Raw genomic sequence first — 14,540 nt, 5'->3', positions numbered from 1 at the left:
TCTGAAATTTAACTAAGTGTTTAATTATGCCCTTTTTGTTTAGCTTTGAAGTTCTGAGGTAATTTTTAGTTTTTATGTTGATAATCTGTACACTTTAATCAACAACATTTGCAGTAATGTCATTTTCAATATGCTAAAAGTCTTACTATCTATAGCTGCTAAAGAAACAAATCATACTTAGAAATACAGAAACTAGAGAAGCACTTAAAAGCAAAAGTATATAACTTAAGAATTTGTTTAACAATGATACAGCTTAAGAAGCATGGAAGTTCAGAGGACAGCTCCATGGCCAACAGGAACCAGCCTCCTGGCTTCGAACCCCACATCATTATCCATGTGGAGTTTGCATATTTCCCTCGCGTCTGTGTAGATTTTGCATCCTTATTCTTTTAGGTTGAATAGAGATTAAAAGTTGTTCCCGTGTATGTAGATGTATGTGTGTGTGTGTGTGTGTGTGTGTGTGCATGTGTGAGTGGGCTCAGTGATGGACGAAAGCTTGGACACACCATGCCCACACCATGACCCAGAGATTGAAGCATTAATAAGTGATGTCTGGTTGGATATGGAGATTTATTACTGTGTAAGGTTTATTAACTATTTCTTAGACTATATTTTCCTTTGATTTATTCAGTATACTGTTTGAACAAAGATGTGTTGTACATTTAATTTGACAAATGTTAAAGTTTACAGGTTTTTATATGAGTTCAGTCTCAATAAAATGCAGAAATATATATTTAAAAATAAAAACTTTGATCATTTTAGTTGCAAGCACACTACTTTGATTGTATTTGATTTGACTGAGGCCTACACTTTACAATTGGAATATAAGCAGCTTTAGTGATTCCCTTAGCAAGTAAGTCAGTGCCAGGATTTGATTTCTATCTGTACGACTTACAGGTAGTTCAGCACTATAGCACTATTGGCCAAACTGCAGTAGTGTGTCAGTAGTATAATGGTATGCTCTATTTTTCATTGTTATTGCAAACCAGGTTGCCTGCTTGTCTATACCACAACTCTGTGTGTACTATTATTAGGGAAGATCTAAACTACAGTGTAAACTAGATTTTTGATGCCTATTACCTTCTACATAGTGGCTTGTTCTCCGATCAGATTTATTTTAATTCCTAACAGGTGGAAAAGTACCAAACTCTAAACGTTTAAAGATCACAATGTTAACTGAGGTGTTAAAGTTTTAATGTGGTTTTAATAGGGAAGAAGGAATAGGAAAATACATATCAAATTTATCTAATGAAATATATCATAATCTGTGTATCTCTCTCTCTCTCTTTATATATATATTGCTATGGCATGTCTTATTCAGAAATCTGACCATTTCATATACAGACTTTCGATGTGCTTTAACATTTCTTTACTTGAATCACCTTTATCACTGAAAGCCTACTTAATATTTGAGAAAAAAAAACATGTTTTGATCAAAAATAAAACCCAAAAAATTACATCATAAAAAATAAATGTATATATAACCCCCTGTAAACACACTGGAATAATGTTCAATATTATTAATAATAGCAATAATAATACCATGAATTGAAAATTCTATCAATTGAAATCTTGCGGAGTATCCACTCTGGAAGCTACTTTTCTCAGTGACCTGAATGTGCCTTTCAGGTCCTGCCAGATAGTTTCCTGATGTGTGTTTGACAATCACACTTCAATCTGAGCTATAAAATATTAACAGAGCTGAAACATGCTTGATGCGTTGACTCAACAAAGCAGTCCCCTAGAGGGCTGCCCCATTCTATGGAGAGGGCAGAATTCAAAATCCCATGACAACAGATATGGGATGAAGCAAGTTGCTGGACCTTTACTGCACACTTTATGGTGGAAAATTTTCTTTCGGGAGGGAGCCAGTAGGTGGCCTTTGGGATAGTATGAAAGAAATGAAAAATAATTCCATATCTGAATGATATAATGTGATATACCCTGATGGCTTTGTTTAATCATTGGTCCATTGACAGCCGACATTTAAATAAGTCATGAGAAGAAATTGTTTTAGTATCCCCGAATGAAGAATAAAAATAAAACCATTCAACCACAAATATAAGCAGCCTCTGATAACTTTGATGTCCTTGGTATTCTCAAAAATAAATAAATGTATAATGGCATTTATAAAATGATGGCTTGCTTCTAACTCTGCATATCGCCAGCAGTCAGATGGTAGAAATTCTTTAGCTGTCTTATACAAGAAGAAAGGAATAAATATCTTGATCTAACATATGAACCAAGCCGGATGGTTTAAATGGTTAGCTTGTCACAGAAGGGCTTTTAAGTCACATCTGATAAGAAATTAATCATTTTTTTGCATGTTTCCCTTTTTCTAATTCCACCACACAGAATAGTACAAAAATGTACCTTAAGTAATAACAATAAAGGAAATGAAAAAAATAAATAGATATATGTATATATAAACAACAGTTCAATTACATTACACTGGTCAGCCCTAATGCCTTTGACACAACTAGCCATTTAGTATAAGTAAAGGAAAAAACTGAAAGCAAAGACTTTAATGAACCCTCTATTTCTCTTAACATGTTTGAAGTATAATTACTATACAATATTAAATCCCAGGGGTTACAAGAGGTTATATCAGCAATTTAATTTAAAGTTGGCAGACCTGTCTTGGTGGATAGCCTACATAAAACATTTAAAGCATGTACTGATATACAGATAAAAAAGAAGCTTTTAATATACTAGATAAAACACGAAGCAAGAAGTCTCTAAGGTCGTAATTAGGGTCCATTAGCATAATGCAACTTTGCACTCATAAGAAAAAAATTCAACTCTACAGGACTAAAGAATTTACTAAATGAACTTTCGTCTTTGCTGGCCAATCCATACAGAAAACATAAATAAATACTTTGATTTTCTGCAATTTCAAACATCACAAACTAGTCTAGAGAGCAAATATTAATTTTGTCTCGTGGTGGAGCTTGGATTTCTTTTTAGACTATAAAAACAGTTATTGCAGAAATATGATCTGATGAAATGGAAATTGTTTACACGCTTATGATAGAAATGTATCACTCTGCTACAGATAAAAGTATTGCTCCGCCAGATACACTATCTGTCAGTTGTGGGTTTTTTTATGTTTCAGTATTTGAAGTCACATCAAAAACCTGGCTCAGGGATACAAGTCAGCTGCCAGACTTAATACTGCAAAATGTATAAGGTAACACATGGATGTGCTATCTTGAATATGTATTTTTCTAATTTATAAACAACACAATAGCAAAATGCAGCATAATGTAAATCTTAAATGACAGTTCGCTCACAGATTTAATGGGATATTGAAAAGCACTTAAGCAGGGTCTATTACGGTAAAACATGCATCACATTATTGAAATACTGAGTGATGATATGAGATCTCCCACAATTTACCCCACATCATCAATCTGATATATCCAAACAGACCCGAAAGACCCAAAATACAGCATTTTGCAGTGACAATCCTTTACACAAACTCTGTACACTGTATTTCTTAGGAGAGAGCTCAGTTTAGATAGAATAGAAGTTTCATAGTTGACAGCCTCAAAGTTAGTCATGGCTCCAAGGACAAACTAATCAGTATCAAGTAACAAATCAAGTAAAGTTTATTTTTTTTAAATGCCGGTTTAGGAACATGGATGGACAGCTAAATAAAATGTCTGTAATAGTAACTTTCACAGCAAGCAAAGTCTACCACTCAATAAATATAACTGCAAAGAAAATGTACCTTAATTCAAGAGTTAGCATGACATTAAAACAATGGAAGGTCAAGACAGTAATACATACAATATACAGACCATCTCATGCTGTTGCTCAAGATACTTATACTAACTAAAATTTTCAAGTAATCCAAAAACAGCAAGAAAGAAGTTAACATAATTAATAACACAATATGGTTAAACAAAATAAAAACAGAAATGAAAAAATAAATTCCATAACATCAAAGTGCCTGACAAACACAGTTTTGTTCCCTCCACAAGGTCAGAGATTATCTTTAAATCTAAAGAGATTCTTGGTCCAAAGAATCCTCCTTTATTTACTGAGGCAGGTACCCATAAAACCTTCTGGATTGTCTGCCTTCTGTTAATGTCAGTGAGATCCCACCAATACCTTGTTAACCTTAGCACCTGGCTTCTTTACATAAAGAACCTACAAACCCCTAAACAATCCTATTTTAATGATTTGTGGAGAACCTCTTTAATTACCAGTTTAGGTTTTTGCTCTCTCACACTCTCTCTCTGCATAGTCCTTGTCGGGTTCTTCCCACGTTCCTGTGTTAATACCATGTTATGTCTGTCCCTGACAACATGACTACTACAATAGGTCATTTTCCTCTTTATTTTTAAAAATATTATTGCAAGTGAGTAATTAAGTGAGTAAATAAGAAAATTCAATGGTTATGGTGACAAGAATGACCCTTTAATATTCAAACAATATAGTAGAACAGTAGCATAATGAAAGGCAATTTTGATAAATAAGTAAGAATAACTTTATTTATGATAGAAATAAACAATTCTTCCATTGACTGGGTGTGAAGCCAATATGACAAGCTATGTAAAATGGGGCACCCAGAGGCAGACTATAGTTGTAAATATAATACTGTTGAAAATAAACCATTGGCTGTGCCACAATACTAAACTTATAAAATAGATGTGGTTTACTATTTGATTAGGGTGGACCCTGCCACTGTATCTCATCTAGTGCAGTTCTCCTCTTCTGTTTTATTATGTGCACAGATTATATTCACTACCCCCTCCACTTCAGAGTTCTTCCTACTTTTATTGGTTAACAGAATATGCGCACACTAGTTTTTGGTCTGCGTGGGATCTGAGCCTACTATAAATAGGCATAAAATAAAAGGAATGTTTGCCCTGTTATCTTGGCAAGCTTGTACACTGTATAGTTCCTGTCCCTCTAAAAGACTATTTCTATATTAATAGCATGGAATTAAGATGCATCTTTTCTTTTTTATAATTACTCAATACTAACTTGATTAAACAGTATATGGTAGGCACAAATTTCATTTCTTAAATCAACAGCTATGCTACATTTTAAAATTATAAATCCAGGACTGAAAATGTTGTATATTATTTGTAAATCACAAAGCTATACAAGGTAACACTGAAAACATGTCATACAAAAATCATAAAAAACAGTGATACCTATTCAAAACACTAACTACAAAGACAAAGGCACGTGTTGTTGATTTGTCTCTTTTATTCGGTTTTTGGTATGCTAACATTGTGTTGTCACTGCTTCTGTAATTTAACCACATCAAAACATAATTCACGGCAACGATACACATTATCAAATAACCTAGACCTATACTTCTAAAAAAAAAAAAAAAAACAATCACGCTTTCAGAGCATTATTCATATTACATATAAAAACAATATCAAAAATTACTAAAATTAATTTCTCTTCACTTATTTAAAAAGTAATAAAGATGAAAACTCTGAGGCATGCATTTTAAGCTAATATTGACAATTAATATACAATAAACTTAATTTGTGAACATTTTAAACAGAGTATTATGTATGCTTTTATATATATATATATATATATATATATATATATATATATATATATATATATATATATCCATCCATCCATTGTCCAACCCACTGAATCCGAACACAGGGTCACGGGGGTCTGCTGGAGCCAATCCCAGCCAACACAGGGCACAAGGCAGGAACCAATCCCGGGCAGGGTGCCAACCCACCGCAGGACACACACAAACACACCCACACACCAAGCACACACTAGGGCCAATTTAGAATCGCCAATCCACCTAACCTGCATCTCTTTGGACTGTGGGAGGAAACCAGAGCGCCCGGAGGAAACCCACGCAGACACGGGGAGAACATGCAAACTCCACTCAGGGAGGACCCGGGAAGCGAACCCAGGTCCCCAGATCTCCCAACTGCAAGGCAGCAGCGCTACCCACTGCGCCACCATGCCGCCCGTATATATATATATATATATATATATATATATATATATATATATATATATATATATATATATATATATATATATATATATATATATATATCCAAAACATTAAACTTTAGTTAATTTTAACTTTTAATGCATATTTCTGAAAAAATACATTCTTTATAAACAAAAAATAATTTAATGTTTAGACTGCTGAAATGACCAACACATTAAACTGAAGTCATGGTAACTTCACTTCCTAATAAAGGGACAGTGTCTCAGTATATTTTGATGTGAGTTAAATACATGAAGTTGGTGCCTTATACTTAGACAAATGATTAACTTGTATCTTGTCTAATTTTAACCAAATGAACACTAATGCCATTCATGTCAGTAACTGCACCTAATTCACAATACACTAGAGTCAGAATCACATTGACACTTTGCTGAATAACTATAATGAAAGCAATAATATTTACTCTTTATTGCTGTGCGCCTAAATAAAAAACAAAAGGGCCAAATACCATAAACCAGAGAAATTAATTTGAAATTAATAGTGATGAGTCAGTATTCTTAATGTTTAAAAAAGGCAGCTCATTTGAATTCAGTCTACCTGGAAGTAACCTCAGTATTCACACACAGGCAGCTAAGTGAATAAGCACTTCAATCACTTTCACAGCAATAAGAGAAATGATAGCAGCAGCAGCAGACCTCCATGATTGGTAGTTTCTATCATAGTGATCCATGTGAAAATACTGCAAAATTTTTACAACACATCACTGCTCTTGTTGTTTAGTCGGCAGTTTATTATTTGAATCTTTAGGTTCAACCCATCATACATACTAATAGTGTGTCATGTTGCGTTCTTGTTGTACATCTTCCTAATGAAACTGCACTTCTATGAATTAATGTAGGGATCTCTACAGCACCATCATATGGAGTGTCACATTCATGCAAAGTATTTGGTACTGAGGTAAACATTTACAGTTCAATGCTATAGAAGAATCAAACATAGTATGTAAATGCTGACCAAAATTATTTTTCAGGTTTTAGCAGTCAGCCAATGGTTTTAATTAATTAGAAACTTCAAATATATTCTCTCAAAATACCATGGCCAGATCAACCCAATTAAAGAAAATATAATTTTCACATGAACCATACAACAGTAGATTTGCTATGCTTCCACCTGAAAAAAACCTATTGTTTTCAATCAGGCTTATAAAAATGCACAAAAAAATTGCAATCGTTTTCACACGTAAATTTGCATTTCAGAAAATATGCAGTAAAAGCCTTGAAAACTTTGCAACTCTTTCCTCAATGCAGCACTGCCTAAAACACAATGCTATATCTTCTTTGATTCAATAATATTACCTTAGTGGTATGGTGCTGTGTACAATTCATTGGATTAGCAAGCAAAGCAAACCATCTTATCACACAGAAAGAGTAAGGTGTGAAGTATATAGTATTTTGAAACATTTCAGGAGAGTTAAATGTTCTTAATGGGCTATGTTCTTTGGGCTATGACTGAGGCAAGTGTGTCGAGTTGTCAATATGCCTTTACCTACAGAATAGATAACTGAAAAGCATTTGTTTGGGGAAGATCACTAAACAGTAACTCTAGCCATACATGAACACTCTTCAGTCCTTACTATAAAAGTGCAACTTTTGAACCAGATGGCTGAGTAAAGACTAATAAAGACTTGCTGTACACAGCCTGGCATTGTAGACTATGAATTGCGGTGTTTTCTGCTATGCAAATGTGGCTAATCTGCTCTCTGACATTCTCCACATCCAGGCCTTTCATAATTTAATCACCATTCAGATCAAACCACAGCATTATGAACTAAACAAACAAACAATTTTCAGTCAGTCAGTTGCTTTATAGATATTCACATTTTCAACAGAAATATTGTTCTTCCTAACTGGTCAACTTAAAGTTTTGCAGTTATAGAGGCTTCCGTATTTAAATGTTTTTTATGCAGAGTTCTGAAATTGAAATGCATTTCTTTAAAGCTGTAAAATTAATGTAATTGTGAAAATTTTCCTTTCCATATGTAAGAAGATATGCCTGGTAAGTTTATTTTCACACTTGGCCTCCAAAACTGTGAAAAATCACATTTGCTGGGTCAACAGATTTGCCAAATATTACCAAATCAATAGAGATTTTGATGAGTACCAAGTAGCTAATTGGGAATAACATTTACTGGGATAAATATTACCATCACAACTTTTAGGATTAATCTAAATAAGATATGGTTCCCTTATTATTATGTCTTTTATTTACAAAAGAGAACCCTTGCCGTTTAGCAAGAAACATTCTGCACTTCAGTACTCACACAAGAGAATAAACATATTCAGTATATTCAACAGGAAAGAAATATCTCAGATGACACTCTTAACTGAGAAAATCATGACCAGGGAGGTAATTAAAAGACCTAACTTGCTATTCAAAAACTCTCTTCTTCCTTTCTGTTCAGTGATTACAAATAATGTTTACTTTCCATTACTGAGTGTTTTAAAACAGCAGATAACTGTCTTTTTTGAACACCTATGGAAATACTAGTATTACCAAATGGGCATGACAATCAGCTTTGTTCTGAAGGGCAACGTGTTAAAAGTTCTGCTATAATTAACCCTGAGAATGAGTAACATCCCATAGCTTCCTTCAGAATTACACACCATCCCTTTGCTAAATTCTATGTAGATGTCTCTCTTGCTAGTAAAACTAACAGTACTTCTAGGCAGATCCTCTGACACACATGTGTAAAAACACTGATACACTATTTAACTTGCTTTTTAATGTAAGTTTAATGGTTATACCAAAAGTTTGGCCTTATTATTTCTTACATTTGAGCTTCAATTGCCTTAAAATATTTCTGCATGAGATGGTTATGGGAATAATGCATTGTGAAAAAAGTGCCTTACCATAGACATTTCATGTTTTTAATGAGTTCATCAACTTGGCTTTCTATTACTTTGAATTTAGGACTACGGATGTTTTTTTAAAATGCTTCACTTTAAAAAGTAAGCTATAACATTGCTTAATTAGGTATCAATGATATTCATTCTAATTCTTAACAGCAACTGACAGAAGCAACAGAAACAACAGCACAACATCACAAACAACAGTAATGTTGCAATGTACTCTTCTCTGGTTCCTAACCTGCCTGGCTAATTTCTTTGCACCTAAAAAATTACTATAGCAAATCTTTAAGAAATATTGTCATATACGGTGCCTGTAGCATTAATTTCAAAAAATATAAAAACTTCTATATTTGGCAATGCAACATGTTGTACACATAAAATAAACTCTACTTTCCCATATAGTGTACGGTTTTGAGCATAGCCTGCTCTGAAGCAGGGTATAGCTCCATGTTGTAAAGAATTCCCTTCAGCATCTGGACAAACAGTAAAAACGGAGTCCCAGTCATTATCAGATGATCGAATTCCTAGTTAAAATGTTCCCCTATCCATCATGAACTTCTCCATTACCTCAGCACAAAGAGTTCATTCAGTGCTTCACAACTAAATAAATATTTAATCTAAAATGCTGTTGTCTTATAAGATTTTAACAGCTTTAAATTAAAAGGATTACTAATTCTTGTATTCCATGTAAGGTAAAATACATGTTACATAACATTGCTTCTTTTTCTTTCCTGCTTTATAATCCCAACATAGAACTGTTACATCACTGATTTTTTAAAAATATTTAATTTTTAACTATTATTCCAAACACCAGTACTATAAAACACACAACTCAAACTATAGTTCATTTTAACTGTAAGTTATGTTTAAATAAAGCTAAGATACATTATAAAAGTTTTTTTAATAAACATTTTAATTTCTCATATAAAAAAGTACTCCAAGTGTAGTTTATAATAGGTAGTCTTAATTTTTCTTCAACATTTCTGCTGACCAATGTTCATATGTCTATTATAAAATGTATCTCTAAATCAGCCTAGCAAATTATATAAATTATGTGAATACCTTGAATGAAGCTCAATAATAGAAACATATGTACTTTATATTAATTTTATGGCCAGAATGGGTTTTTACACAGCATTGCCATAGCTTCATATTTTATTAGGTTTGTGTCCTTATATTAGAGTGAAAATATTTGCATTCATTTGCTTACTTGCCATTTATTTAAATATTGTAATCTGAGATGCAAAAAATAAATACATTTTTACTATTTAATTAAAAATCCCTTATACCAATAAACATCACTTAGGGTCAACTATAACAACCAGCCAAAAAAGGGCTTCAGGCTAAATGATGCTGTGGTATTATAATACTTGTATCATATATTTATCCTTTCTTCTGATGATGCTGTAAACTTTTTTAACTCCTCAAGTGCAGCCTTAATCAAACTGTATAAAAATGGTAAAAGGCCTCAAGCTTTCAGAGTTTACAGAAAGGGGCTTCATAGTGCTCAATAGCACATCAGAAGACACAAGGGAAGAATAGGAATTCACTCTCCAATTTTGGCTTCCAGGCATTCCAACCTCACAACAACTCAAAACAAATGTGGATGTGCCCCATTGGACAGCCGTCTGGTCAGGTGACAACACTAGGGAGGTCTACATAGGGGTACAACTTAGCATTCTGCTCTGGATTTCTTTTTACTCTTTTTCTTCTTTTTTGTTCTTCTTTTTTTTTCTTTTTTTTTTTACATGGAGACACGGTTATCAACTCTCTCTCAAGAGCTAACAATATGGGTGAGACAATGAGGCAGTTTGTTGCAAATAGGCACAGCAAATGACGCATTGAGAAATTCACTGGGAAAAAAGGAGATAACAGAGTTCACTCTCCATCAGTGCTCAGGCAACTGAAACCAAAAACAGTTTAATAACACAAGGGCTTGACGGATAGTTTACCATTTTAATAGGGAGAGACAAATGGCTGAGTGCTAAAAGTCCTGCAGACTTTCTGTCCTTTTTCCTAATCCCTCCAACATCCCCTTATAAAACTGTCATTTTTACATTCTGAATAAACCAATCATGTAGACCTTTGACCACACATACTTTTACAAAATAGCACCAAAAGGTGCAAACTGAGGCAGTAACAGAATTGCAAAACTTCAGCAACATATTTAAAACTTGTGAAAACACAATTTTTGTATATTAATTCTGGCATGCACTGGTCAAATTGAATTTTATCGAAAACAGTACAAATCAATCAATTATCTGTGTTATATCAGACAGTAAATGAAAGCCGATGCTCTAAATTATAAATATATAAATTCAATTTGCAAAACTATTCAAGGTAACCAAAAGAAGTGCTATAATAGTTTTCTGAAGATAAAATAAAGCCACATGCATCGTAACAGGTTTTTACAGAGGTCAAAAAGGTTTTATTCCTATGCAATCAGTATTTAAAGAATGTTTTAACATTTGTTTTGTATTTTTATATATTAGATTTAAAACAATAAACAAATAAACATTTTGGCAAATCACCCGGTGCTCATTATATTTTAGGCAATTTTAAAATGTAAAGTAACTCAGTGTGATTAATGACTTTTCAACTTATCTACATAAGCTTTTGAGAAGCAATTCACTTCTGTCAGATGGCAGTAAACAAGGGTATGCTCTCAGAAGACAAACAAAACACATAAATATGTCAAAATGTAACTGTCAAGATTCTTGACATTTCAGTTCACTGATGTGAAATAAAATGAGCATTTACTGAACATGTTAGATGTTTAATATATTTATATAGTAGTGGAGTACAGTATTTACAAAAGTTACTGATCTTTAAAGAAAAACTGAAAAATACAAGTAAAATGTGACAGTCTTTGCTCATTTTTGAATAGTTCAAAGATGACCTGAGAATAGCTTTTTGATATACTTGTTCAGCGATCCATGAATGGAGCCTAAGACACCTTTTCATAAATGACACACTGAACCTATTAGCGTATTAACATCTATTTCATGTGTCAGTTTAAGTTACACACCCAGTAAAATGTACACCACAAGTACTAATGAGGCTGATATTTCAGAAGATAGATGTCAAATAATGAAATGACAAAAAAAGGAACACAGCAATGATCAATGACATCAATGGACTTACTTTATTCCAGAAAACTTCAGGTACAACATGCAAGCAGTGTCTTGTAAGAACAGTTCATAAGTAAAAAAACATTTTTTCGGCAGTTCTGCTAACAGATAAGACACCTAGCACATAAGTAACCCCCCCCCCCACCCCCCACCCCCAACCCCATACCAAACTCATGGTATAGATACTTACAGTACTGTTAAGGTAGTCAGAATTAAATCTGCTACTGACAGGATGAATAGAAGACTTCTAACTGATAGCCCAAATTACGAGAAGGCAGAGTTTTAACCATCCGCTTACTAATTCAATGTAATCCCTTAATTTATCTCCATATATGCTGCCTATCTCGATGTAATCTCTTAAATTTTTAATGCTACATATCTGTTCTCTCCTTTTTTTTGCTATACCAGATAAATGCTTTATAAAACATACATGCCTAATAACTCATAAATGTACCCTTAATTCATGGGATAAGAACCACAATTTATCTCTGAACAAAAGATTAGTTTCATCTGCGGAAACATTAGTTCAGCTAAATAAAATAAAATTGTCAATTTACAAAAAAAGTCTGCACTTGTATTAGGTCAACACTTAACTGAGAGCAAAAGGGCTTTAAATATTAAGCTTTTTTTATAGCATTGAAATTTAACAGTTCACATGTATACTACTGTAAAAATAACTTAAGAAAGCCACATTGTTGAAAGCCACAAAATTAAAGGCTGACAAATGTGAGAACTGATCCCATATATATATATATATATATATATATATATATATATATATATATATATATATATATATATATGTATGTATATACTTCCATGTCTGACATTTTTTATATTCTAATAGTTTAGAGGGTTCTGAATACATGTATACAATTCCACCTACTCAACAACAAAAAAAGACTGTTTAGCATATACCTTATAAACTATTTAGCACATACAAAATATGTGTGCGTACGTATAGATATATACGGGTCATTTAGAACATAAAAATGCATATGCACACAATATGCATACACATCTAACTCATTAAGAACATAGATATACACACACTCGCGTGTTACAAACTATATGAACAATATCCATATATAATACGTATAAATTACACGCGATCAATGCACATAGCACACACAGTGCTGTATAAGATACTGAACAGATTGAGTGCGAAGCAAATGTTATCTTTATGTACAGGAGACACATGCATTTTGTATTTTTGTGTATACTTTTTGAGTGTATATATAGTTTATATACACATACACTGCGCTTAAACATGGGTTTGTAAGTATTTATTGACTTGTTTAGTAAGCTGAAAACAAAAAACAGAAGCCTGCTTTACTGCACTGTATTTGTGTTAAACAACTGTAAAGTAGAACACCGCGGTAAACAAAATTGAAAGTTTGACAGTTTTCTATATATTACAAAAAACCATGATGTGATCATTTCGTTGGCTGGCAACAATGTGTATTTTAACCAGGAAAGCAAAAAAAAGGAAGAAGAAAACTTGACAAACATTACCCATGCAAAAGACCAAAGCTGCCTTAGGGTTATGCTTTCGATTTGCTAAGAAACTGACAGCATATGTGCCTCCTGTCAAGTCAGAATGCACAGCTTGTTAAACACTTCCATCCAGAGCCTGAACCTTTTACAGTCTATTGCAATGGTTTAGTTACCGATAAATGCTCTAAAGTTGAAAGATTCTCGTGAGTGGGACAGCGCCAGCGTGCGTGTGTGTGCGCGCGCGTGTGCGTTTGAGAGTAGCCAGTTGAACCCTGACAACACAGAAGGCAGGCAGCCCTCTGCGCTAAGTTGAACGTACCTCTTCAACTCCTGAGGTAAATCAGGATCAGTAAGCATGCTGAACAAAGCTGCTCCTTCTCACCACTTCTTTCCACAACATGCAGTTCCGATAGCCTCCAAAGAAACCTGTGCATTGATCCCCTAACCTCTAAAACAACTGACTCTCTCTCTCTCTCTCTCTCTCTCCCTCTCTCTCTCTCTCTTTCTCTCTCTCTCTCTCTCTCAAAAAAATCCCTTAAAGGGCCAGCCTCACAAAAGCAGCGCAACGAAGCGACCAACCGGAGAAGCACTTTGGCGCCTGTAATGCCTTTCCTTACATGCGAGTGCAAACCGCACTTTGTGGAAATTGCACATCTATCCGTTTAGACACGTCTTTTCCCCAGCCGCGTTTTATGTTCCTCACGGCAGCCTCATCTTTTGCATTCGGAAAGCCCTCGTTCTCCTTCACTGGACTCTGCCTCATTTGTAAGTATGTTTTGCGAATGTTGACCGGTCATTTTCATTCTGCGCCCACTTCTTGTTTTAACTGACGGGGTAACTGAAGTGACAGAAATTAAACACTCTTTTTAAATATCTCTATATTTTTGTTTACTTCAGGACTGCATCCCTGCTTTGCTGGCAGCCGATCAAGTGGACAGCAGGTTATTCTTTTATTTTGTTTCACAAACTGAAATTCGCCGACATTATATTGTTGTCAAAGGTAAAAAAGCAAGAAGAAGAAAAAAACTAATAGAGCCATTCACA

The 14,540-nt window shown here is 33.8% G+C and overlaps 1 protein-coding gene across 2 annotated transcripts in view; it reads right to left on the bottom strand.

Annotated features, from left to right (window-relative positions):
- Positions 1-13,972, bottom strand: part of sox5 (SRY-box transcription factor 5) — a 242,290-nt gene extending 228,318 nt beyond the window's left edge. For both annotated transcript variants that reach the window (XM_028815694.2, XM_028815700.2), the window contains exon 1: positions 13,816-13,972. In XM_028815694.2, coding sequence (XP_028671527.1) covers positions 13,816-13,853 — 38 coding nt within the window. In that variant the 5' untranslated portion in view covers positions 13,854-13,972. The remainder of the gene's footprint in view (positions 1-13,815) is intronic.
- Between the last annotated feature and the right edge of the window lie 568 nt (positions 13,973-14,540).

This window comes from Erpetoichthys calabaricus, chromosome 1 (assembly GCF_900747795.2).
Source record: "Erpetoichthys calabaricus chromosome 1, fErpCal1.3, whole genome shotgun sequence".
Taxonomy (NCBI): domain Eukaryota; kingdom Metazoa; phylum Chordata; class Cladistia; order Polypteriformes; family Polypteridae; genus Erpetoichthys; species Erpetoichthys calabaricus.
The sequence above is the reverse complement of the archived record's forward strand: the minus strand, read 5'-3'. Positions and strand labels throughout refer to the sequence as shown.